At 44.1% G+C, this 27692-nt stretch overlaps 1 protein-coding gene across 2 annotated transcripts in view; it reads left to right on the top strand.

The window, feature by feature from the left end:
* ppp3cca (protein phosphatase 3, catalytic subunit, gamma isozyme, a) overlaps positions 1 to 27685 on the top strand; it is a 38337-nt gene extending 10652 nt beyond the window's left edge. The window contains exons 3-14 of one of the 2 annotated variants that reach the window (XM_083912967.1): positions 367 to 491; positions 9185 to 9296; positions 12694 to 12839; positions 13578 to 13717; positions 15835 to 15912; positions 15995 to 16089; positions 16177 to 16302; positions 18341 to 18418; positions 19290 to 19374; positions 20274 to 20371; positions 22672 to 22698; positions 25288 to 27685. In XM_083912967.1, the coding sequence (XP_083769093.1) occupies positions 367 to 491; positions 9185 to 9296; positions 12694 to 12839; positions 13578 to 13717; positions 15835 to 15912; positions 15995 to 16089; positions 16177 to 16302; positions 18341 to 18418; positions 19290 to 19374; positions 20274 to 20371; positions 22672 to 22698; positions 25288 to 25448 (1271 nt within the window). In that variant the 3' untranslated portion in view covers positions 25449 to 27685. The remainder of the gene's footprint in view (positions 1 to 366; positions 492 to 9184; positions 9297 to 12693; positions 12840 to 13577; positions 13718 to 15834; positions 15913 to 15994; positions 16090 to 16176; positions 16303 to 18340; positions 18419 to 19289; positions 19375 to 20273; positions 20372 to 22671; positions 22699 to 25287) is intronic. The other variant, XM_083912968.1, reaches the window with a different exon arrangement.
* The last annotated feature ends 7 nt before the right edge of the window (positions 27686 to 27692 follow it).

Here is a 27692-nt window from a genome sequence, read left to right as displayed (position 1 = left end):
CTCCGTCCTCTGCCTTGATCAAATGAGCTAAAAAAACTGGTACTGTCCCTATCACACCTGCTGCCACTCTCATTATGTTAAGTACGACCGCTCTTATTGCTAATGTCATGCATAAGCAACGCAGTAAACATATTTCAAAACTGAAATTAAAAATATTTGGCCTAGATGTGAAAGAGAAACATTTAAATGAGCATAACTCCTTCATAGATAAAGAGCTTCCTTTTGGCTCTTTGCAAGTATGGTGCAACATGTACCAACGTATACTCAGACCAACAACTTTTATTATCAGTATATTAGTATACTTATCATTATGCCTATTAGTTATCACACAAGCAACTAACAACCGTGTGTGTTGTCTTTTGGCAGTGTGTGGTGACGTCCACGGACAATTCTTTGACCTTATGAAGTTGTTTGAAGTGGGGGGGTCGCCCAGTACCACGCGGTATCTCTTCCTCGGTGACTACGTAGATCGAGGATACTTCAGTATTGAGGTAAGTTGTTGTGTCTTCCAGGTTATTCGTTTCTAATGCTTTATTTTACAGTCGAATAAAGAACATTCGGGTTATATATATATATTAAGTGACGACCACTGAACACATCGCACAGTGACAAAAATACAAACCAGGAGTTTAGGTTTGGTCGACTCCATTGAATTGAATGAGGGTCACATTTTATGTCCAAGTTGAGCTAAACTTATAATTTTTGTCTAAAGAATGAAAAAAAAAAACATATCCACACTGTTATTGGCTGGAAAAGCTATTTAGTGGGTGTGTAACGATGCGCAATATTCACTCTTTCATTCAATTTTGTCAGCGTTTTCTCGAGGAACGCCGAGATTAGTTGGAAATCTATTTTCTGTGTGGCGGATATAAATTACGCCGATGCGAAAAGTGGTTCATGTGGATTCTTCGACGAGTAACCGATGAATAATTCAAATATTTAACCATGTTTTGTTACCAAGTCCAGTTGCTTTGGACTGAAATTGCTTTGGGGATTTTTTGTAACATTGAAAAGGAGAATTTGGTGTCATGGTAGAATGGATATATGGATTAAATGGATAGAATAATAATCCCTTTTATGTTATTTAAGCCTATTTAATTTTTACCATGTTGCAGTCACCAGTTTAAACCTAGAGTTTTGCATTTTAATGTGTAAACCTTACACCTTAGCGCCATACACTGACACACAGTGTGTCAAAATATAATGAAAATAAAATGTACATAAATGAAACTGTAATTCAATAAAGTTGATTTTCATTCATTCATTCATCTTCAACCGTTTGTCCCTGTCGGGGTCGCGGGGGGGCTGGCATTGGCATTGGCAGCTGACATCGGGCGTGAGGCGGGGTCCACCCTGGACAGGACGCCAGTCTATCACAGGACACATAGAGACGAACAGAGACAGACAACCATTCACACCTACGGGTGATTTAGAGTCATCAATGAACCGAACACCTGCACGTCTTTGGACTGTGGGAGGAAACCGGAGAACCCGGGGGAAAATAGTCTTGTTCTCTCATGATTTCTTATATAGTTTTTCAGGGGGCTTAGAGTTCTCCGGCACCACGTCTGATTTAAGGCAGAGAGTGGATTCAAATTCATATAATACTTAATTCCATACCCTTTATACAACTTTTCAGGCTCACAAATCGTTTCTTTCTTTAACCCGGTTTCATTTGAGCAGATGTTTCCATGCATGTACATTTCCTCAATTTATAAAATGATGTTAAAACCACTGTGATGAAAATGTAGCACAACTATAACATCCAGTCAAATTGTGATTATTGTGCATTGAGCAGTGTGATAAGTTTCAGTGTGTTGTTGTGTGAATCAGGGATAGAGCTTGGACTAAAAGAGTTGATGTCATAAGATCAAAGTAAACTGACGCTCGGGATGGTTAAGATGCTGGGTCAAAATAGCAAAACAGTTCTGCTTTAAGGGTCTCGCTCGAGTGCCAAATGACCAAATAGGTTTTGCTGTCTGAAATTCTCTTTCGATGACATCTGCAAAGGGCACAGTTCACACATGCTTATTGGATGTTTAAAAATAAGACCGAGAACTGGAGCAGGGAGCTGCCGCCTGGCTGCCTGGGGGGTGGCGGCCGCTGTAGTAAGCTTCGATTCATGGCAGTTACAATGGTAACCCAGTTTCATGAGTTAAAAAAGGAATGAAACACAGAAAACACTGCTGCTGTGTAACCCTCTCCTCTGCTGCCCACCTGTTTGTGTATGGTGTTAGGTAAAAAAAAAAAAAAAGAAATGCTAAAGAGTACAACCATTAACTTGTTTACAACAGGTTCGACTTATCTGAAAATGTGTGGTAGACTCCTAGTCACTGTTCTCTGTAGTTTGTGTGGTGTTACTTGTTAACTTACTGTGTACTGTGCACTAATATATTCAGTTAGACAAATATCAACCTGTATGGAAAATATAACGTTTATTGTGAAGGGACCGGATGTGGGGTTAAAAGACGGTTGTTGTTCTAGTTGGGAACGCCGCCAAGATGGCGAATAAAGTTGGTGTTGAGCCGCAGTAATAGTTTGTGTTCTTTTCGTTTGACATTACTGACTGGATTCAGATTTATTTTTGTAATAATAGTGATACAGATAAGAAAGAATATAGGGGAAGTTAAGGAAGTTCACAGATCAAAGTCAGGGCGCACGCGCACTGTCCATCCGTGCTGTACCCAAGCACGTTTCAGGGCTAAAGTCTAGTTGGTTTGACCCGCGAGGGGGAGAGGGGCGGACCCTAAAGCACGGGGCACGGTACGGATGGACCGTGTGAGTGCGCCCTTAGATTATGTTCCCATATCGTTCAGCCCTAATAACCATGTTTTGTAGTGTGCAGTACATAATTGGTATTTCAAATGGGAACTCAGCTGATTTTACACATCAAAGTCTGTTTACAGGCCTGTGGGCATTCTTCTAAGTACTAATGCAAATGGAGCAGCGTGAAGTCTGTTCAATTGCCTCAAGTGATGTCACCTGAGTCAGCGATGGTTGGGGCTGAAAACTACAAGGAGCATGGAGTTGGACAGAGGGGAGCTCAGCAGTAGCCTGCTCCTCATCCTGAGGCTACATTATCCGTTACTAGCATGCCGTACACAAATCTCTGGCCAAACAGTTGTCGGTCAAGTTGCATTGTGGAGAATGACGGCCCCAGGTTTTGCAGAGGAAGAGAAAGGCTTGGAATTACAAAAAGACTACATCTCTGGCTCTGCTGCATCCATTATGACCCATTCTGCTTTTGATCTGACAACGTCAAAGTCTTTTTGTGTTGTAAGGAAGTCCTGAACAACGGTTGTTGTTGTTGTCAGTCAGTTCATTATTTATTAGTACCATCCTGAGGACATACTTCTAAAATGTTGCAGTACCTTTGGGACTATTCATGAAGGAGAGTGTGGATGGAGTTGACTGTACGTAAGAGTCAACAGACCAGTACGCTAACATTTTGACCACTCTGCGGGGGCTTTTGATGGGCACTGAGTCGTAGAGAGGTGGGTGAAATGTCACACATGAAAGCAGCGGACTGAAAGAGCATAGGGAATGACAGGCTGAGGTTGATGCAGGATTTGTTTCCACTAAGGTCCTCAAATATTTTTACTCATATACAGTAATTGTTCAGGAAAGTAACATTTTAAACACTACCGACCCAGAAGAGTCTGCTCCACTTTAAAAACCATTCAGCGTATCTGAGCCACAGCGTTTTCTGTTCTTGAAAAACGTAAGAATGCATAAAGAATTTTAATGATTCAATGAAAATGAATCCATTAATGTGTTTTTCCTTTAATAAAGGGACACCGAGAAATATTAAAAGCCAACAGGTTGTCATGGAAATGGATTTCTTCAATAAAGATCAACAAACAGGATCAGCTTTTTCTCCGTGGTTTATTTTGACAAAGTATTTTCCTCTGCAGACAAAAATACGTTGACCCCTGCTTCATCACAAAGCCCAGAGTTTAGCAGGAATGACCCGGAGCCCACTGGTGCTCAGCCTTTTAGAGGAGGAGACCCCCCCCCATCCAGACAGACAGGGTCACAAGGTCACAGACCGGGTCACAAGGTCACAGATAGAACGGGCTAAGCCTTGGTTGGGTGACGTCTTTAGACCAAACAAAACATGCCTCAGACATTACAACCCCCTCTGACCTTCTCTCATCACAAGGTCTCTAAAACAGGGTCCACATAGGCCAAGGTCTCTAAACAGGGTCCACATAGGCCAAGGTCTCTAAAACAGGGTCCACATAGGCCAAGGTCTCGAAACAGGGTCCACATAGGCCAAGGTCTCTAACACAGGGTCCACATAGGCCAAGGTCTCTAAAACAGGGTCCACACAGGCCAAGGTCTCTAAAACAGGGTCCATATAGGCCAAGGTCTCTAAAACAGGGTCCACATAGGCCAAGGTCTCTAAAACAGGGTCCACATAGGCCAAGGTCTCTAAAACAGGGTCCATATAGGCCAAGGTCTCTAAAACAGGGTCCACATAGGCCAAGGTCTCTAAAACAGGGTCCACACAGGCCAAGGTCTCTAAAACAGGGTCCACATAGGCCAAGGTCTCTAAAACAGGGTCCACACAGGCCAAGGTCTCTAACACAGGGTCCACATAGGCCAAGGTCTCTAAAACAGGGTCCACATAGGCCATAAAAACAGTTATGAGTTATCTGCAAGAAACAGGATGTACAGAAGCACAGATATGCCATTATACCATCAAGAGTTAGTTATTTGCGTTATCCATTTAGCACAAACAAGCTATGCACTAGTCACATGATAAGGTTAAACAGGAGACACTGAACTGCGTATGACCTGAAAAAAAACTATGATTATGAATTACAAATATCCAAAATTCCCACAACAACATCTTCCATGGAGCTGTAGTTGTTAGTATTTAGTCTTGGTATTGAATCGAAACAGGATACTTCACAACTGCTAGCATTAAGAGACGAGACATGTGAGATAACTTTGAGAAGCTAGTTGCTAAAAGCTCCAAGCCAGTTTAAAGGTCCAGGGCTATTCATAAAACACTTGGGGCTGTAGCCTCGGACGCCCGGGCGTAGCAATGCTGCTGGTGGGAACACACCCTGGGTTATTTACACACACGATCCTAAACACATGTTACAGTTTGTACGCATCTATTTCTGGTCACAAGTGCAAGGGAAAGGCTCGCACTGCCGAGCCCCGCCTGCTGCGACTGAAGCACGGGTGTGACCCGAGTGCCAGGAGTGTGCATCCTGTTGGTAACACTGTGTCAGAACTAACACGGAGCAGCTAATTAAAAGTAAAGGAAAACACATACTTAATGTTTTTATTATATGCAGTCTAGCAATTATTCAATCTAATTAAAACAAGGACGTCTAGAGGTGATTGGGGAGTCTGTGAAAAGACTCTCTGGTCATTTTGAGTACCTGGCATTGAATAAGCTTCTGTTAGAGATGCACGGATCCAGTTTTTTCCGATCCGATACCTGGGCTGAACGCATCGGCCGATACCCGATACCGATCCGATCCTACTGTTGAATGAATGAACCGTATAACACGTGAGTGAAGTCATCAGGCTTGACATAAACATGAAAAGGTGACAAATGAGAACAGACATAAACGTACTTAATATTATTTATTAACAAATAACAAAGTGTACATTAGCAGCAAAAATAAATAAACAACACTTCCATGTAAAGTGCACGACAAGCAGATATTTTAAATTGTAATATAAAACCCTAACCTGTGTTGCAAGCATAGAATTGACTAGAGCGTGTAACTGTATTTCTGTGTATGTTATTAATAAAAAACGAAATGACTCGATCGGGATGCTGGGTCTGCCTCATTCATCCGGGATGGGATCCGGATTGGTGCATCTCTAGTTCCGATACCGACGCCAGTGTCAGAAATACGTCCGATACAGCCTCAATTGCTGATACTGGTATCAGCAAGTATGACGCACCAATCAGATACCAAGTTAGTTAAGCCCAAACAAAAAAAAATGAAGTTGTTATTGATAATAAAATAAAGTTTGATGGCATTAATGTTCTGTATGTATAACCTTAGCCAGGTCATCTAACAACCGTAGCATTCATATCACATCCATTCAGGGTTAGTAAGATACAGCTGTTGGAAAAAACGAAATGCATACCTGTTTTTTAACGCAGGTGTATCGGATCAATAACTTACGACTTAACACATAAGCCGCAAGTTATCGTGATTGGTCGAACGCTGAAATTAGTATTCAAAAAAGGCGATTTGTCTTTTGACAGAAAATGAATTGGCAACTATTTTATACTCTTATAAATCTACTAAACCATTATTTGTCCGTTTTTTATCAAATGACAAATATTCTCCGTCTCTCTAGTCAATTCCAATGTAATCAACGTTCATATCAGTATAGGGATAAATAAAGTACAATAAGAATAAATACTAATCCAATACATATTATTGGGACAGTAAACATAAATGAACAAGGAGGCATCGACAGGAAGAGGAAGGAGACTGTCAGCTCGGGGCATGGGGGCATATTCAGCACAGCCCTAGAAAAAGTCTGTATGACATAAATGTTTTGTTGTCATTTTTTCTACTTCTCACCAGATTTGTGCTATTTTCTCTGCTAGTAGAGCTGAAAATGCTCTACTCTTCAAAGGAAGGCCACTGAGCTCACTGCAGTAACACATGAGACAGATGTAGGAACATAGATATGAGGACGTGGTTACTTTGGTAACAAATACAGAGTCACTGTGGCCTGTTAAAGACGCTAATTACCTCTGCCTAAGTCTAAATTCAGCGCATGTGAGCAATCCATTTCATTCTCTTAGCTCTTCTTTATTTACTCAGTTCATTCTCTTTGATTCAAGACTGGCTCCCCCAGCCCCAGCGTAGTTGTGTGTCTGGGTTTGAGGTGTTCACGTCTGCCTCACAGAGCCTTTTCCTTTGTCTTCCTCCCCCGCTCCAGGCTCAGAAACGCAGTGGCTGGCTACAAGGGAGGGCTCTCATTAAAACCCATGTTCGCTCCAAGCCACTCCAGCCGTGTCCCTTTCTCTGAGAGATCAAGTCACACACACAGCCCCCTCTATACATTTACCTGCACTTCCCAGAAGGCTGGCTGATATATTCATATATGAATATATATCGTCTAACAGTATAAAAATGCATTTTTATAATCTATTTTTTCTGATCGTTTCTGGTTTGATGTCAAAAAATCAGCAGCTGAACTGCGTTACAGCAATATTTATCATCAATTGGACTAAGTTTTGTGTTCTGTTCCTTGCATGTTACATTCATTTTGCAATAAAGTTCTTAGTAAGGGCGCACTTACGCTGTCCGTCCGTACCGTGCCCCGTGCTTTAGGGTACTTGTCCCCCCCCTCCCTCTCCTGTGGCGCAAATGCTTCTTGCTGCCTATACGCCATCGCGCCGTAACACGTCACACGCATTATTTTCATCGACCAAATCTGCAGTAAACACTCCACCTCCGCATCACACCAACGTGAACCTTTCACCGCCATTGTTTTAAATGTCCGCGCATGGTCCCTCCTTCTTTTTTCTATGTAGCCAACATGCGCACAGGAAATGACGTCAGAACCGCCGTAGGCCTCGTGCTCGTACACATGCAAACGTGCTTTACCAAAGCCCACCTCTCCCAAACGGGAGAGGTGGGTAGCTCTTTTTTGGAAAGAATTTATAATTCTAGACGTATTAAACACACAGCGGTCCATATAAGACCTAACAGCTCACAGTGCACGTCAGAGCAAATGAGAATCATGAGGTTGAAGGAACGGCCCAAAGAGCTCAGAGACAAACTTTTGGCAAGGCACAGATCAGGCCAAGGTTACAAAAGAATTCCTGCTGCACTTCAGGTTCCCAAGAGCACAGTCGCCTCCAAAATCCTTAAATGGAAGAAGTTTGGGACGACAAGAACTCTTCCTAGAGCTGGCTGTCCTGTCCGGCCAAACTGAGCAATCGTGGGAGAAGAGCCTTGGGGAGAGAGGCGAAGAAGAACCCAAAGATCACTGTGGCTGAGCTCCAGAGATGCAGTGGGGAGATGGGAGAAAGTTCTAGAAAGTCAACCATCACTGCAGCCCTCCACCAATCGGGGCTTTATGGCAGAGTGGCCCGTAGAAAGAGCCTCATCACTCAGTAACCCGAAAATGGCCTTACCCCGGTTAAGGGAATGATCGGGTTATTGGAGTTCTCCTCGGCACATACAGCTGGACTGAATACAGCCTTTTTTCCGTTGTACCTTTGTCAAAATTACGTCAGTAACAGGTCTTCTTGCTAGTAATGTTACTTGCCATTGCAAAGACCTCCCTTGGTTTAAAGGTAACGCTCTATCGTTGTTTGTTTCGCAGCGCCATTGCCTCCTGGTTTATTCTATTTCCGGGTCAAAAGCCACCGCTGTGGAGTGGGGAGCATGCGCAGACGAGAAACGCGATAATAATCAGAGAATGCTGTTTACATGCGCAAATAAGGAGTTCTCTAGGTCTCTAGGTTAAATGTGTTATGAGAACCCCGATTTTACCCTGGGTATGGTGTCTACATGGTGTTTACATGGTGTAAACATTGGTTGTTGCATTCAGCCGCTCTGCTCCCCGTCTGTGGAACCTCCTACCTCCTGAACTCGGGACACACTCCCTCACTCCCTCACTTCAAATCCAAACTGAAAACCCACCTGTTCAAAACTGCCTTTTCCCTTTGATCTCATTTGCACTGTGTTGTTGTTCTTTTAACCTGATTTGATCATTTTGTTTACTCTGTCATTTGCACCGTTTTAAACAAATGTACGGCGTCCCTGAGTGCTTAGAAAAGCGCCTATAAATAAAATGTAAGACTGTCGCTGCAGCACGAAACATAACTGGCAGCTAAGCCAACTTGCCTTGCTGAAGGTAACTGTCAGACTTAAATGTAGACAAATGAAGTGTGTGGGAGCATGTTCTTTTATTTGAAAAGCTTCACATAATGCAGTCGTTTAAAGCCAGTCACTGACAGTCTTCTACAGTAATGTGCACAGACCCTAAAACACCTTGCACGCACAGCGGAAGAGAGCATTGGCAACGTATCAGCATCTGATTTAACACTGATAATGAATTATACAAGCACTTCCACAGCTTACACTTTCAAGGTCTGTGCATAATCGTCAGTACATATCATTGACTTTTCCTTCTCCCCCTCTTCCCACCTTTTCTCTCTCGCTGTCCGTCCTCCCAGTGTGTTCTCTACCTCTGGTCGCTCAAGATCAACCACCCCACAACACTCTTCCTCTTGCGTGGGAACCACGAGTGCCGACACCTCACAGAGTACTTCACCTTCAAACAGGAATGTAAGTGCACTGCTTCTCTCAGCCATATGAAGGTCCATCTATTGTGCACCTACGCTCTCTGCACCACATTAGAGTGGCCTGTATCAATCAGGTTTCAGATTTCAGACGGAGCCTCGGTATAAGGTTATGGCGTGGTACTTACAGTGTGAGTGCAGGATCGCTCTTGCAGTCACTAGTGCAGGTAGAGTACAATTCACCGCTACCCGAAATTGGGTTCCAGTGCCCAACTGTACCTTTTTTTGGTAATTTCTCTTTAACAAAAATGTAATTACAGTTGGATAATGTATTTATCCTATTTATTTACATTTTTGGTAATTATTTATTCATTCATATCAATCTCATTAGACAAAATAAAACCATAAAACCCCTCCCTCTCCCCTCCCAAACCACTCCTTACAACCTCCAGCGTGTCAGTCTGTCAACAGGGCAAAGTGTGTGTGTGTGTGTGTGTGTGTGTGTGCGCGTGTGTCTGCGTGTGTAAGTGTAACCACACCGCAAACATATTACGTTACGGCGAGCGTTGTCCGTGTTAAGCTTAGAAAAGTGTAACCACACTTGCAACTGCTTTTAGGTCACCATTGCCCTGACTCACTGTGTCTTCAACCAACTGCAGGGGCGACGTCGTCTCGCTCCACCCTCACCGCAGCTCTTCTGCCCGCTCTGCGCGTGTGCTGGAGCTAAACTCCGCTTTCTGCCAAACATACAGAGAAGACAGAGAAGCTTGAACCTACACATTCTCAGGGACTGATTAAAAGTGAATGCCCAACCCTGATTGCAGGTTTATTGATCATCCTTTCCACACACAGCCGGCACAGATGAAGAACTGAAAAAACTGTGACTGTGAGGGGACTGACTCCCCTTAGTGAAAGGACTAGCTTCCCACCAGTGAGAGTGTCTGTGTGATCGGGAAGTTCCAATACTCGATGTGGCACTTCTCACTCTGCAGCGTAGATGAAGCGCTCTCCTTCTCACGTTGCAGATGATAAACCGCTGGAGCATGGAGAGCAGCCAGGCTGGCTGTTGACGCTTTTTAGACAGTTGCACGTGCACACTGTGACAATCTGTGACAGTTGAGTGTGAATCTGACTGTTTCACTGCGAGTGTGGATGCACTCAGAGACAAATACACTTGCAAACCGTAAAGACAACCTTGCCAGCTGCAAATAGATTTAACGCAGTACAATTTGAAACAATGCTTAGGACTTACAGCGGGTCTTAATGGGGAGATAAAGCAGCAGGGGTAGGAGAAAGAATTCATACTTCGATGCATTGTGATTTTCTCTGGGAAGATTCAGCATGCATAAACAAAACTCCTGATTTTGAGTTTATAGGGCTACACCAGTAGTGGCCTGATACATGGCCTCAGCGTGGTGCCTCGTTTTCTACACCTCAGCAAAAATCACATGTAGTGGAAGGAAGTGAGATGTGCCTATTGGCTGGATGTGAAGAACGTTAACTAACAGGAGATTTCTGCTCCTTGATATTGTTTTATTTAGGGCCGTGTGATATGAGGATAGAAAAAAGTCTGAGAATGCGTAAACCATGCACTTTACAGGCTGAGGGGTGAGCCGTCATAGGCTGTGTTTCTCTCTTCTTTAAATCTCCAGAAAACAACCGTAACACACACAGACCAGTCTACACACACCAGATGAACGACACACACGCTCCCTGTATAAATTCACAAAAGCAAAAAGTACAAATACATTGAATTAGAATTGTGGTAATCAGTTTTATAACGTCAGTTTCAGCAAAATTCACATCCGGACAATATCACAGTCAATATGTGATATCCAACTCACAGCTCTCAACACGGGTGATGAATGGCTGCCAACCCTTATAAAACAGTACATCACCTGATCCCCTACAAGTGAATCTCTGTCTCTCACTCTCAGCTCTCTTGCCCATTGACCATAAGTGGGTTCACGCCTAAGAAGGATCAAGAGACGTAGACTTGTTTGACGTATGGAGATTTCGTTGTATTTAAATGTAAATGTATGTACCTGATTATCATTTCTAATTTACAAATGTCTACATCATTGTGTACACACAGAAACCTACAGATACTAAAAACTTCCATGGGCTTAATGATAAAATAGTGTTCATTTAAGGTGCAAAGCTTTAATCTACAGACTTTTGATTGCAGCACTCACCCAGTGCCTGAGCATTGTCTTTAACTCTGTCTTTACCGCCCACGCCGCGCTGTGCTGTCTGTGTTCTGGCTGCTCATGCCCTATAAGGAGTCCACTTCCTCCTGCCCTAATCTGACCTGCAGTGTTGTGCAAGTGACACAGCCAACACTGCCTGGAAACAATCATCTGTCCTACCACTGTACTCCTCTACCGCCCTACTAGCTGAGGAGCTGTGTTACCTCATTTCATTTTCATTACCCTTTATTTAACCAGGAATATTACCGTCCAAGTGCGTCCTGGCCAAGACCGCAGCATAAACACACAAGTTTTCACGTTTAGAACCGAAACAACACACAACTTAAACATGATAAATACACAAAATAAAACAGCAAATTGTATTTAAAAAGTCCTTAATGCTGCTTTTGAAATGCTTTGGCTGATGAGCGATCCCAGTTTGAAATGATCCTGGAGTTTATTTTAAAGATAAAGGAGCTAAACATTTAAAAGCACTTTCAGCAAACACAGTGATGGTTGGAGGAACATTGAACATAATAAGGCTGCTGGAGCGGGTGGTGCAGGTTCGGGTGTTTCTGGAGCGGGTGCTGCAGGTTCGGGTGTTTCTGGAGCGGGTGGTGCAGGTTCGGGTGTTTCTGGAGCGGGTGCTGCAGGTTCGGGTGTTTCTGGCGCGGGTGCTGCAGGTTCGGGTGTTTCTGGTGCGGGTGCTGCAGGTTCGGGTGTTTCTGGCGCGGGTGCTGCAGGTTCGGGTGTTTCTGGCGCGGGTGCTGCAGGTTCGGGTGTTTCTGGAGCGGGTGGTGCAGGTTCGGGTGTTTCTGGAGCAGGTACTGCAGGTTCGGGTGTTTCTGGAGCCAGTAGAGAACACAGAAAGGATGGAAGTTGATGTAAAACAGCCTCGTAAAGAAACACCAATGCTCCGTTCTACGGGTGTGTAATGAAGATAGTCCAACCTTCTCACACAGAGCACAACGGTGTGTTCGGAAACCAGAATCAGAGATGAAAAAAAGCAGCGTGGTGCACAGAATCGAGCATTTTTAAAGATCACGTATTTGCGCGCATGTACAAAATACCACCGTAGTCAATAACAGATAGAAGAACGGCTTGGAGGATTTTTATTCTAGCACTAAAAGACAAAACCTTGCTATCATCTGAATAAGCAGCTACAACAGAAGTTAGAAGCCATATTTTGAGCTGTTTGTTTTTTCCCTTGTGTGGTTTTTCATATTATTCTCATGCTCTTTGTGTTTGCTGCAGGTAAAATCAAATACTCTGAGCGGGTGTATGACGCCTGTATGGAGGCCTTTGACTGCCTGCCCCTCGCTGCCCTGCTCAACCAACAGTTCCTCTGTGTACACGGCGGACTCTCACCGGAAATCAACTGCCTCGACGACATAAGGAAAGTAAGGAAATCAATCGCTGGCACGTGAGGTTGTGGTCAAAATCGAAATTCTGATCTATATCAGATCTAGATATTCTCTATCACTTAGTTTGGTTTATTTTAAAGGCTTTTTTTTGTACTGAAAACAAATGAATTAAGAGTAATATTAGTTTGGAATGGCTGGTGCCGTCCATTGACCTTTTATCATAGTGGTTTAAACCAGGGGTCGGCAACCTTTTGGACATGAAGTGATATGAAGCACCCTCTGGGAGAGTTATTTTCCCCTACCTACGCCACATTCTGTGAAGAAGACAACGAGTACAAGCCGATCAGGGACAGAGTTGGACGGGTCATTCTGAATGTAGAGTAAAAGCAGTGATGTCCAAACAAAGTCCTGGTCCTGGTCCAGTCCCAGCCTGGTGCAACGTCTTCCTAGACAAATAACCAAGTCCAGTTGCTTTTGACTGAAACTGCTTTGGGGAGAACGACGACCTGGACACATGAGAACATTCACAGGCTTCATGAAGCTTCAGTAGGGAAAAACTTCAGCTAATGGCTTTAAAAAGAGGTCATGTGGCATGCGGATGAGAAAGCGCGACATAATTTCCCTTAAGAATGTCTTGTTACGTTAGTGTGCCACTGGTTAAGCTACTGCGTACCAATGGTGGCATCCGTGCCCAAGGTTGCTGACCCCTAGTCTACACCATACAGTATCTCTACTAAATGTGTATGTGTGTGTGTGTGTGTGTTTGCTCAACAGTTAGACAGGTTTAAAGAGCCTCCGGCATTTGGGCCAATGTGTGACCTGATTTGGGCGGACCCCGGTGAGGACTATGGCAGCGAAAAGACATCCGAACACTTCAACCATAACTCCGTCAGAGGTTGCTCTTACTTTTTCAGGTATTGGACAACACAGCTGCCTTCACCGCTCCCGCTGCGGCCCGTCTCAAACAGCTACAACACAACGACAAACGATCAGATAAGAAAATAGGCTGCATCACACAGGACAGAGGATGTAGCTTCACTGTTTTTGTAGGTCAGCTTATCGAGGCTCCAAACGGGTTAACAGACAAAAACGGCTCGTTCAAAATAGGTCAACACATTAAATATGACATTTACCAAACAGGTTAACAGATGCAAGCGGCTGGGGAAACAGAACGGGAAAGAACAGTCTTTGTTGTTTATGTGTAATGAAACAGAAGAGCACCTGCACCTGTTTGTGTCAGGAGGACGTTTTTACTCCTTTCCTTATACAGTAAACATCGGATTTTATATCTTAGGGCTGGGTGACATGACCTCCATAGTGATGTAGGTCAGCCAGCTACCCGATATAGCATGTTTTCTGGTGCTTCTGATACAGAGACGCTCTGTTTTGTGCCGCCTGAATTGGAGCTGCCACTGGTACTACAGACTCTGAAACACACTCTGTGTATGTAAATAAAAAGTCATACCTGCTTTATAAAGTATGAGCAATGTCGTTTAATATATATATAATTTAGCTTCCTGGATATTATGTTCCAGCTTGGGATGCTGCAGTGATTTCCTGTTGATAGTTTTGATTGAACACTGCTACATATGTTACCTCCCAGCAGTTTTAATGATGCAACCTGTGAGTAGAGGAAAAAGGACTCAGAGTACTTCAGTAAAAGCAGTAATACCACACTGTAGAACTACTCTGTTAAAAGTAACAAAAGTAGTACAAAAGTATGAGCATCAACTTGTGCTTAAAGTACAAAAAGCAAAACCACTGCTGTGAAGCTTAATCTATAACAATATAACACAGGGGGGGGAAGTTCAGCATCCGTGAGGAACTCGGAGTAGAGCCGCTGCTCCTTTGTGTTGAAAGGAGCCAGTTGAGGTGGTTCAGGATCATCTGGTAAGGATGAACCCTGGGCGCCTCCCTAGGGAGGTGTTCCAGGCACGTCCAGCTGGGAGGAGGCCTCGGGGAAGACCCAGGACCAGGTGGAGAGATTAGATCTCCACACTGGCCTGGGAACGCCTCAGGATCCCCCAGTTAGAGCTGGTTAATGTGGCCCGGGAAAGGGAAGTTTGGGGTCCCCTGCTAAAGCTGCTGCCCCCTCGACCCGACCCCGGATAAGATGAGAAGATGAGATGAGAGATGAGATGAATATAACACAATCACACAGGACCCCGCCCGCCCCCTCCACCAATCCTTTGACTCACTGCCATCAGGTTGACGCTACGAGGTCCCGTTGGCACGAAAAACATCTATAAAATATCTTTTTTGCTATCACCACACTGAACACTCACATCTCACTCCACTCAGTCACCCCTGTGCACTGCACAGCATCTTTTGGCATTAATGTGTCGTCATTGTTTGTCTGGTTTGTACGTATTTATTTATTTATTTTGTGTAAATTGAACCTGTCAAAGATGAATTTCTGTCACTTGCGACAGACAATAAAGTTTTTCTTACCTTACTCATCATATATGTTGTTTCATGTTGATAATTGTTTGTATTAATAATCTGAGTCTGTTCAGTAACCACTAACTTAAACGACCCAATTAATGTAATGGAGTAAAAAGTACAGTGTTTTTCTTTGACAAGTTGTAGAGTTGAAGTATAAAGTATAAAATGGAAATACTCAAGCCATACTCAAAAACTTCAAAATGATACTTTAGCACAGTACTTATGCTGTACTTACTTTCCACCACTGCAACCAATTTAGTAGCTCAGTAGTTGAAACTAGCCGGTAGTACGAGGAAGGACTCTCTTGCCTTCCTCCGTGGGCTCTGGCTGTGGTCCCCAGCTTCTGGAGAGGCCAGCGGAGCATAAATACCACATGCCTGACTCTGGCTGCTCTGCATCTTTAAACCCCCCAGCTCAGTGGGCCAGAGGGCATATGAAAATATTTCCAGAAGCAAACAACAGTCGGTAAAGTCATAAATGGCCTCACGCTGCTCCTTTAATGGTTTAAGTGTGTAGTAAGCTTTGACCTCCCTCCACAGCGTTCTGACAGGTCACGCTCTCTCTCTGGTTTCCCTTCTCTTTGCAGTTACTCCGCAGTCTGTGACTTTTTGGTAAATAATAACTTGCTGTCTGTAATAAGAGCCCATGAAGCACAAGATGCAGGGTAAGTAAGGCCACACCTGTTTAATGCATTTCTAAAATACCATAATATAGAATATGTTGATGAGTCTGTTTGTTTGTGACAGGTATCGGATGTACAGAAAAAGCCAGACCACCGGCTTCCCTTCATTAATCACCATCTTTTCAGCTCCTAATTACCTAGATGTCTACAACAATAAAGGTTCCCTTTTTATCTACTCACCTGCATCGTTGCTGTGTTTTACCAGACTCGAGTCCTTGACTCTCTCCTCCCCTCTCTTTCCCCCAGCTGCTGTATTAAAATATGAGAACAACGTGATGAACATCCGACAATTCAACTGCTCCCCCCACCCTTACTGGCTGCCCAACTTTATGGATGTCTTCACGTGGTCTTTGCCTTTCGTTGGTGAAAAAGGTAAGTTTGCTGTATGATTGGAAACATTTTTAAATGCGTTTTAATTTAGTTTATTCACAAATACCACTTCAACATAATATAATATAATACAGTTGGTATTACAAAGTTAATTGGGTGGAGTGAATGGGTCTCCCAAAGGAAGCTAGAAAAGCTGGCAGGCAGGGACGCATGGTTCGTGGAAAGGTAGTGGTACAGTCAAACATGTTAGCCCCTTTACTGAACTAACGCAGTGCACGTTTGGATCAACCTGACCGCTCGGCCACCAGAAGTTCTGCTAGCGGCTCTCGCAAGAACCGCTCGTCCGATCAACTTCACATTAAAGACTGCCCTCACCTGGCTCCTCAGCAATACACCTGCCAAGAGTGAAGTAGATCGGATGAACGTTTCTTGAGATATGCAAAGGACATTCATGCATACGTACACAGACAGACAGACAGAAACCCCTCCCTTTATAGTGAGATGATGCTGTTGCAGTGGCACCTGTCAACCGAATGGCACCAACTCTGTCACGGTCACTCAGACATCATATCTCCACCAGATAATGTTGCAAAAGCACAAAGTGTTGAAGAGATATGACAGTTTTTCCACAGCCATTGGAGAAAACTTTGAGGGCCAGCTTAGCAAAACTGTACGAAGTAACTTTTTTACAGTTTGGTTGAAAGATGTTCTGTACAAAATTTGATGACCATTTCTCACAGTTTGTAGGAGGAGTAGAGAAAAAAAGGATTTGGACACAATTCAAAATGGCAGAAAATCAGTGTAGACGCAAATGGATGTGGTCTAAATGGATAGGCCTGTGAAGAAGAAGAAGAAGAATCATATTACACACACAGGCCCGAAATACACACATGCACAGACAGGACCTATACATGCAATTAATGGAGAGATGTTAGAGTGAGGGGGCTGCCAGTGACCGGCGCCCCGAGCAGTTGGGGGTTCGGTGCCTTGCTCAACAGCACCTCGGCATTGCCCAGGAGACGATTCCCAGCCAAGTCACCTATGGACTGAGCTACTGCCACCCCTGAATGTTCTCATGTGTCCGGGTCATCGTTATCCCTAAAGCAGTTTCAGTCAAAAGCAACTGGACTTGGTTATTTGTCTAGGAAGACGTTTCACCTCTCATCCAAGAGGCTTCATCAGTTCATGTACACATCTGACCAGGCTGGGACTGGACCAGGACCAGGACCAGGACCAGGCTGGGACTGGTCCCAGGTTCTGTAGTGAGAGGTCCGCTTTCTCTTTAAGTACTTCAAAAGTGAAATTGACCTGTCTTATTTGCTCACTGAGGAGTTGGTTTTGAGCCTTTTTTCGATTATTTTCTCCACTCTATTCCCTCTCATAGTGGAATTCAAGCATAGGCTAGTGGGTGTAAGCCTTTCTTGTTTGCATCTCAGACTAAACCGTGGGTGGTTTCTGTAATCTGCAATTTTCCAGGCCAAACTTTCACGTTCCCGCACCATTTTAAGGGTTGCAGACCCAAATTAGTGTGCAATGAGCCTGTGAATGTTCTCATTTGTCCAGGTCGTCGTTATCCTCAAAGCAATTCCAGTCAAAAGCAACTGGACTTGGTTATTTGGTCCCAGCCTGGGGTTTATATGGATAGATTCACCCGGACCCTCAGAATCCAGGGGGATAAAATGTCTTGTTTCTCACTAATGGTTCAAAAGTTGCAGGCCAAAATGTAAAGTTTGTTGTTACAGCACCGCCACCTGGAAAAATTGTACCTTTCTTCGACACAAAGACCCAACAATGCACCTGCCCAATGGGAAGTAGGTCAGTTGAACAGCTCTGGAAGTATGCGGCGGAGACAGAAAGACAGAGATTCCTGGCTGTATAAGGGGAACCTTTTGTAAATCAAAAAGCTAGACATGTAGCACTAACAGAATTTGTCACTGCTTAGTTTAGCCCCTAAACTGTTTTGGGGACTTTCCAGCTTAAGGCTCTTTATTGTATGTCTGTATTTATGGTTCTGTAGCTTCCTGTCGGACAGGTTTTGTCCCAGCCTCAGGTCTAACACGGCCTTTCTCCCCCTCCACAGTGACGGAGATGCTGGTCAATGTACTCAACATTTGCTCTGATGATGAGCTCATGTCAGAGGGAGATGACTTATATGAAGGTAAGATTGAGGGGGAACCAAACATTGTTGTGGTGAATATGATGCAGTCTGCCTGGTATGTTTTTGGAGGGGTCAGCATAAATTATCATTCATTCATCTTCAACCTCTTGTCCCTGTCGGGGTCGCGGGGGGGTGGAGCCGATCCCAGCTGACATTGGGCGTGAGGTGGGGTCCACCCTGGACAGGACGCCAGTTGGCGGTTCCATCCCCACCCTGCCCTACTTGTGTCATGGTTGTTGTGTCCTTGGGCACTTCACCCACCTTGCCTCGTGTGAATGTGTATGACTGCTGTATGTTTGAGGAGGGCTCAGAGGGGTCGTAGGCGCTGAATGGCTGCCACGCTTCCGTCAGTCTGCCCCAGGGCAGCTGTGACTACTACGTAGTTTACCACCACCACGTACATCTGTGTGAGTCGGAATGAATGGAACCTGGACTCTGTAAAGCGCCTTGAGAACTGAGAAAGACACTATATAAATCTAAGCCACATTAATAATAATAATAATAGTTTGGGAGAATTGAAATTGAGTCCTGGCACGCACTTAATTGACACAGAATGCTGGGAGCTGTAGTTTTAATGTGAGCCCATTTATCAGCTGCGGTCTTTGCCCCAAACGTCTGAAGTTGATGAGGGAGTTCTGCTCAGTGGGGTGCAGCCGCTATGCTTTGAAGCACAGTATTAAACACTCAGTTCATCTTTCTGATGTCTCATCCATTCTTCTTTAGTGTTATTTTAAGGTATTATAATGGTTTTTATACGACATACACTTCACTTTATGTAAATGTGAAGAAAATCAATAGCAAAGGATGTGAACGACAGAGCTGAATACCAAAGGTGGTAAACTGTAACCTTATAATCTGGATTTTATTCCAGGTGGAACGTCAGCGATGCGTAAGGAGGTCATCAGGAACAAGATTCGCGCCGTGGGGAAAATGGCCCGAGTCTTCTCCGTTCTCAGGTCGGACATTAATGCTTCATCCCTTTGATGTACCTCTTCCTTTCTCATGATAACACTCTTAACAGGAAAAAGGCTTCTGTTCATGTGTTTATCACAGTGAGCTCAGCGGGGTGGGTGGGTGGGTGGGTGGGTGGGGGGGGGAAATGACCAAATTAAATTGCGGGTCGCAGCGGGGTCAGCGAGATGCAGGAGTGTCGGTGGAGTGAATGGAGTCAGTTGAGCGCACAATGCAGTTGTGTTTGAAGACACAAAGCTGCCCCGCTAGGATTAATGAGCTGGCACGAGATGAGTCACGACGCACAAACGCTCGACTGTATAATGACATTAGACATTATTCCATATTAACGCTGCCGCTGCGAGTGGGCAGGGACAGAGCCGCCTGTCGTTCAGACCTGTGCATGTGGGTCAACGGCTTAAGAGGGTGTTTCAGAAGAAGGGAAATAAAGATTGAAAAGAAAAATACATGTGTTTTTATTAAGTATTAGTAGGTAGAAGTTGACCACATTCCTTTGCAACATGAATATAATGTGTACATTTAAACAATATGTTAATTGAAGGGTCATTTTTAGTTGTTAACCCCAGTTTTGTTGTGTTTTTTTTACTCCAAAGAGAAAAAGAGAGATAATATGTAAATGACTGTAGGCAGTCCTTAAGATGCTAAAATTGACACTAGTTGTCACTGACCCACTTACAGAACCAGGACACATGTTAGCTGTTTGGCCCGAGGCATTTAGAGCTGGCCCATCACTCTATCAGAGCAGTGTGAATGGGAACATGCTAAATATCCTGTGTGTGTGCTTGCATGCGTGTGTGTGTGTGTGTGCGCGTGTGTGTGTGTGCGTGTGTGTGTGTGTTAGCTGAAATGTAATGTGTGTGCCTGTGTTTTCTCTGTGAATTAGGGAGGAAAGTGAGAATGTGTTGACCCTCAAAGGCCTCACCCCAACTGGAACTCTTCCCGTGGGAGTGTTGTCAGGGGGAAAGCAGACCTTACAGACCGGTAAGTATGTTTCATATTCCCTTAGTAGCTGACATTCAGCACGACCTCCACCCTTAGAGGAATACAGAAGCTACAGATTTCAGAGAATACAGAAGAAGAATACGGACTAGGGCAGTTTTCCAAGCCTTTATTAAATAGGACAGACAGGAAATAGGGTGAGATGGAGGGGGGGGGGCATGCACTAACCACTGAGCCACCAACTGCCCCACGGACTAGGGGTCTATTTGCTAAGCTAAGCTAAGCTAACCATCTGCTAGCACTAGCTCATATTTATTGTAAACACCTGAGCTGCAGGGATACTTAATCTAACTCTCTGTCATGAAGCAAATAAGTGTATTTTCCAAAATGTTGAACGAGTCCTGTGGAGTTTTGTTGTTATTGCCAAAGGGACGTGAGAAATGTTTACAGATTCACAGCAGAAAATGTTCCCGTCTTTGAAAACATCGCCCCCACAGCACACCTCTGGTTCCACGGGAAACGCCGCCGTCTGTCCTGACATCCAGTTTCAGTCGAGTAGCTCCATCGCCCTGCTAGTCCCTTTAGAGAGCCCTAGATCAGTGATCGCATGTCCACCACAGGAGGCGCCGGCCAGACTTTGACTTGAGCCCCCCCCCCCCCCTTCGTACAGCAGAAAGTTTTCGGGCTCAGCTGTGGGGCGGCTGGTCGGAGAGGTCAGCCTGTCACCTGGAAGTGGCTACTGAACCTCTGATCTAAAGGTCAGCGCCTGCTGTCGTCCGCCACAGGACACGCTGGGAGTCCCACTCTGTCACTCCGGAGGCTCACAGAATTTCAGGACAATTGAAGGAGAGACCGTATGTTGGTGACCTTTCGGAGAATGTCATTTTCCGTGTCAGCTCCCCTAGCCGCAGCTTTCCAATAGGCTACGGCGGTTTGAACAAAGGGAGGGCGAGCGATTGTGTGTTTATGTCGCTACTTCTCGATTCTTCACTTTTGTTTTTCCCATTTAGATTTTGACGATACTATTAGAGCTGCTGCTGACATTTGGTGGTTCCATGAGAGGAAACACCCAGTCCACGAATGGACCCGTTTAAGGACATTAAAGGAATATTGCGGGTATTTTGAAGTGGGGTGGTATGAAGTAGTTCTCCATAGTCAGTGTTCCTTCAGGAGATGATGATTGGGCACACCCCCAGTTTGGAGAAGCACAGGCACAGGAGCTTAACCACGTACCGCCGTAAGAATTCATTTTAGCCACCTAATTGTCACCACTTAACCTGGCCATCAGGCAGTCCTTTCCTTTGGGACTATATTTTCTCAACCCTAGAACCTCCGTATGCCTACGCTTAAGCGCAACAGATGATCTGTGGCACTGCGAGGCACTGTCGAACACAGATTCAGTTCCACGGCTGAAATTAGCCACAAAGCAAAGTCCGACAGCAAGGTTAAGCGGTGAAAATATTCTAAATATAGTATACACTTACACTGATATAGATTTTCTCATGTGAGCGTTTGTTTAGGTGGCTGAAAAAAACATTTTTGCTACTGCCTCCATTACTTTCCTTAGCTCCTGTGCCCACCTATAACAGGACTCCTGTCTGCTTCTCCAAACGAGGCGCACCGACCATCAACTACTGTAGCTAACGCGCTGACTACCTCATTCAACCCTACTTCAAAATACCTGAAATATCCCTTTAAGGGTTCAGTGCAGGCTTGTAGTGTCAGCAATAACAAAGCACCTCATACTGCACCACTGAAGAGGAAGTTACCATTCACCGTGTGCAGGCGGCGGCCATCATTCAGCTGCCGTTCATCTTGAATGCACAGCCATTTCTCTCAGTGATGATAATTCATGCGCTCCGATGATTTAATTCATATTCAACTCATTATTATTATCCTTCACATATCCTATCCATCCAATCAGAAGTATATATATGTGCGTTCCAAACTGCCACATCATGGCAAGCGTTCCCTTTGTGTCAGGCAAACAGCAGCATCTCCCGGGCGTGGTCATCGGTCCGCACCTCGCCCCCGGGCCTTAGACTCTTAGTGCTGAGCCAAATCCCCCCTCAGCTCTCCACACCTAAGTCCTTGTGACCCTTTAACTCCAACACCGTCTCAAATCTCCAACAGGCGTCTTCTCTCCGTCCTCCCCGCCCACAGACATGTTTTGATCAACAGCTGCTGTGAATTTTGCATTCATCATGACTCTGCCACGGGTGTCGGCCTACGAGCTGCTCTCCGGTTTACTGTTTTATATCACTGTTGTGTATTTGCTGTCTCTGGCTCTCTTTGATTGCTCCATTTTTTCCCCCCCTTTTCCTTAATTCCCGTTATCATAGCTACGATTGAGGCAGCTAAAGCACAAGGTACGCATGGCTGTCAGGCTCAAGTGTCCCATTTGTGTTTCGTGTGTGTTGTTCACCCTTAAAACACGACCCCACCCTTTAAGATGTGTATTTTTGTTCTTGGTTCTATTGTTCTTTTAGTGTCCACACTGTTTTTATATCACTGATTAATGTATAACTACTTATTGCGGGTTGCTCTTGCATGATCAGTGTCTGTTTGATCAAATTGTAGAAGTGTTCATATGGATAAAGCACAACAAACAACTGTTTTAGGTGCAACAATTCAACGTTTGACATTATAACCAGCCCTCGTTGAAACAGGCCCAAGTCAGCGTGCATCACAACAATGAATCCCATGATGCAAAGGGGCTGTTTAAGTGTATCGAGTTCTGGATGCTTCCTTGTTGACGAGAATATCCCAGCTGTGGTCAAGTCTGGCTCCCCACACAGAGATGAGCTCACTAAGACCTGCCCAAGATAAGACCTGGGGTATTTTCAGAAGCTAATCCTGTTACACCGTTTGCCTGTTGCTACGCCGTCTGCCTCTTCTGGTCGATGGCGGCGGTTAGTACTTTAACGTACTTCGGCCATGAGAGTCACTTATTTGATCAAATGCAACAAATGTGAAATAGTTAGTCTTGGTTGCTTTGGTGCAGAACACGTCAACAGACAGGGGAGCAGAGTGTAACCGCACAGACGGAGCAGCTTCACCTAAAGCGGTGGTTCCCAACCTTTTGTCTCATGCAGTGGAAAAGTCAGGGATTTGCTTTTCATTCATACAAATAACACTGACAGTGGCAGACCGTTCAACCTTTTATTTATTACTTTAAGCTACTTTTTCATCATTATTTTTGCTAATTATTTTAACTGGTTGTCCGTCGCTGTTCATTACATATTTCCAGCTAATTATTTTAACAGTTTTAGCCATTTGTACATCACTTTAAGCTCATTATTCACTAATTTAATCATTACTTTTAGCAAACTGTTTCAATCTTTATATCATTAATTTAAGCTAATTATTTATACTGTTAAAATATTACTTTTAGCTAACTTTCTACTGTTTAATTGTTACTTTTAGCTAACTTTCTACTGTTTAATCGTTACTTTTAGCTAACTTTCTACTGTTTAATCGTTACTTTTAGCTAACTTTCTACTGGTTAATCGTTACTTTGAGCTAACTTTCTACTGTTTAATCGTTACTTTTAGCTAACTTTCTACTGTTTAATTGTTACTTTTAGCTAACTTTCTACTGGTTAATCATTACTTTTAGCTAACTTTCCACTGGTTAATCATTACTTTTAGCTAACTTTCCACTGTTTAATCGTTATTTTTAGCGAACTGTTTCAACCTTTCAATCATGGTTTTTAGCTAACTTTCTACTGTTTATTACTTTTAGCTAACTATCTACTGTTTAATCATTAGTTTTAGCTAACTTTCTACTGTTTAATCGTTACTTTTTGCTAATATTTTTAGCTGTTTGTCCATCACTTTTGGCTAATTACTACATTAATATAACATCAACTGCTTATGAATGACTTTAATCCTTTTCTCTTACTTTTTAAAGCATATCTATTACTTTTAGCTAGCCATTTCAACTTCAAATGGTTTTTCTGCACACTTCACTTGTCTCTACAGTGGCTATTCATGATATTCAGAACGTTAATATAGCAGTAAACAAAGATTTGCTATGGAAAGATATAGTGGCGTATAGTCTTTGTTTTGGCAGGATACACGTGCAAATTAGAGCATGTGAGTCCTTCCCTTTGAAACTGCTTGCACTGCCAGTCGCCACTATTTTTGCATCAGTCTCCGTGTTTGCTTGTGCTGTCAGAGCTGAGAGCCAAGCAAAGACTATGAATGTCGTAAAAAGCCCTTTTAAGATATTAGTACTGACACTAATGTTCGTGTACTGTGCAGTCACTGTAGCTAGGCTAGGTAGCTTACTGGTTATGATGACAGTAAATGTACGAAAGGGTCAGCTTCACGCCAATTTATTATTCTATTAGGGTGTTTATTTCTCTTTGAGCTTCTCCAAAATCATACATGTCTCTGGTAACTGCATAAGGACCCTCTGGCCTAAAGTGCCCCTGGTTGGGAACCACTGACTTAAGGTTAATTCAAAAGAGCACAAGTGCTTTACTGTCACGGATATCTGTTTGTGCAAGAGTACCCTTGACAACCGTGTTTCTTTGACTGTAAACCCACCTCTAAATCCTTCACCCTAGAGTGTCCATTCTAACTGTATAATTGAAATGATCCAAGAGTATGTCTGAACAGTCCCTTACAAGTTTGCTTTCCATTTGCACCCGTTTTCTATCCGGTTTCCCTGGCCGTCTCGGGACATTACCGTAAGTCTACAGAGCGTGAGCTGGTTTATTGTTGTAGCTTAGGACTCATTGTTTACGTGTGCATGTGCCGTATTCACTGATCATCCGTACTGTGCTAGGCTGACACTGTGTTTTGTGCCTATTACATTCAAATCCAGAACCCATTCGATTTGAGGCTGATGAAAAAAGCTAAAGAATGTTGTTTACAGCAAATGCTGCAGCGACAGGAGCAGAGAAATCACTCCAAGGTCTCTGAACATTGTTCTCTTTGGTGTCTCTTCAGCCATTCAAGGCTTCTCTCCCACGAGGAAGATCCGTAACTTCGAGGAGGCACGCGGCCTGGACAGGATAAACGAGCGGATGCCGCCACGCAAAGACGGCCAGCAGCCGGACGGCACCACCATCAACACCAACAGTCCCAACAAGAACGGCACGGATGGATAGGCGACAGAAGACCCACTCTCACATCTCCATGAAACCCACATCCCCTAACTCATAGCCCCCGACCACTTCCTCTCTCTCTCTCTGTCTCTGTCTCCTCTACTGGAACTGCCTGCGCATCTTTGACTCGCCCGCGAGGCGTCGGGCGTGGGAAAAGGAAGCGGCGCCACCGGTAGATAAGAGGCCGCAGCGCTGGGAAAAAACACTTCCAGCCGTTATCTGGACGAAATTATTTATTAAAGATTAAATATATTAGATATATTGTTTAATAGCAACCAATCATTCAATGAGGACGTTGTTCAAATGTATACTGTACACTGAAGTCCTAACTTATATATGTCAAAATTATATTTAAAGAAAAACACAGGTTGGTTTTTATAAATTTGAGTTGATTCAGATCGATTGTTGACATTTCTGGACCTTGAGGTTCCGCAGACAGTGCAGTGTTTGCTTTTACGTGTCAGCTTAAAGACAAACGATGTATGTATTAAGAAGAAGGGAAGTTAATTACACCAGAACAATTATTACAAGTTAATATTTTATACTTGAAACAGAAATTGAATGAAGACGTCTAGTCTTATTTATAGATTTTCCACAAACCTTTGACGAGTCCCCAAAGACGCTGAATGGATTTTCGTCCGGTATTTTTCATCACTTCACTTCACTCTCATCATTTCTCGCAGCATCATCAAGTAAAGTTAAGGATTAAAACGCTTCGTGTGCAATGGTAGTTGCTGTCGCTGGCTGTTCTGTGCTGGTTATGACTCGTGTTCACTCGATGGCGACTAAGGACGTTCTCGCTCCGCTAAACCAAAAACAAAATAAAAAGGGATAAACAGTACATCATGTCTTATTCTAACACCACAACCGGGCCTGCCAATACTCCCACACCACGCTTGGAAGCACTTCTTATTCTCCTTCTCCTGAAGCGCTGAACCAAAGCTGGCGTCTCTCGGGTCGATGAACACGACGGCACGAGAAACCGACACGTTCTCTTTAGTTGTCGCTTTGGACGAAAGTGGACGTATTTGCTCCGAAAGCAGAGAAACCGCCGTTCATGACGTCCTCGAAACACACTGGTGTTGGTTACTGCTTTGGGAAATTTCAGCGCGTTGAACAGAACTACGGGAGTTTGACTTGTGGTTTATGATCCGGCGCTAAAACAAAAAAACAGCGCGTGCTTTTTGGGGCTTTCGTTTGTTTCCTAAAGCTGTATTAGCGTCTTCGTCTACTGTCGATTATACAGGAATCGAATGACGGCTCGACGACGATGCCGTACCCAGACACGATAGACCGAGTCGTTCCCCTCCGCAGGGACGATACTATAAAAGGTACCGCCGCCACCTTAACGGCCGTCTATCAAAGCCTAAGAGTACTGTAATCATCTCAACCGTGGCTGACTCGTACGCGCATACTCGCATACAACCCGTGGTCGCACCGAGAGGGGGACCGTTGACACTTACTGAGCTCGCCGGCGTCTTTAGGCCTACGCTTTTCTGCACTGACGTATTTCGTCGTTTAGCTCTCCTCCGGTCCCAACGCCCCCACGCCCCTCCACAGGCGCTCCCGACCCTTTAAGACGTGCTTTTTTCTAACACACACACACACACACACACACACAGTACGACCAACTCAACTCTGGTGCTTCGACACACCTGACTGTATTTTTGTCGTTACGTTTTTTTTCCTCCCTCGAGAAAAAAGCGGGGGAATAACCTTTAAGACTCGTCACGCTCTCGTGAATTTCAGGCTCGTGCGCCGCCTTGACACCGCGCACGTCAGGATGCGTACGTACTGTATGTACTGTATGTGTGCGTGGGCGTGCAGACGGTGAACAGGGTCGAGGCCGGGAGACTTTCAATCGTACGCCGTTAAAGATTCAATGTCAGTAATATTAATCTTGATATCCTTCTAATGTCCAAAAATCTTGTCGTTTGCGGTTCTGTTCGGTAGACTTCTTGGAAAAGCTTCCTAAAGATTAAGTATTTTGGTTTACATTCATGACTGTGATGTTAACATTTGTTTTTAAAGGCTTTGTGGGGTGAGCCACGCAGTATACCGACCTCCTGTTAGGTCCTATACGTATTTTGCAGAATGTTTAAAAGACTATTGTTCGTTAAGAATCTTATAATAGCTGTAAAAAGAAACTGTACCGTATTTGTCATGCGAGGCCATGAGATCTTTTACGTAGATGTATCACTTGAAAGAAAAGAATAAAATTCAAATGCAGTGTTTTATTGGACCCGT

The sequence above is a fragment of the Echiichthys vipera genome, assembly GCF_963691815.1.
Source record: "Echiichthys vipera genome assembly, chromosome: 4".
Lineage (NCBI taxonomy): Eukaryota > Metazoa > Chordata > Actinopteri > Perciformes > Trachinidae > Echiichthys > Echiichthys vipera.
Note: the sequence above shows the minus strand (reverse complement) of the source record. Positions and strands in the feature narration are given on the sequence as shown.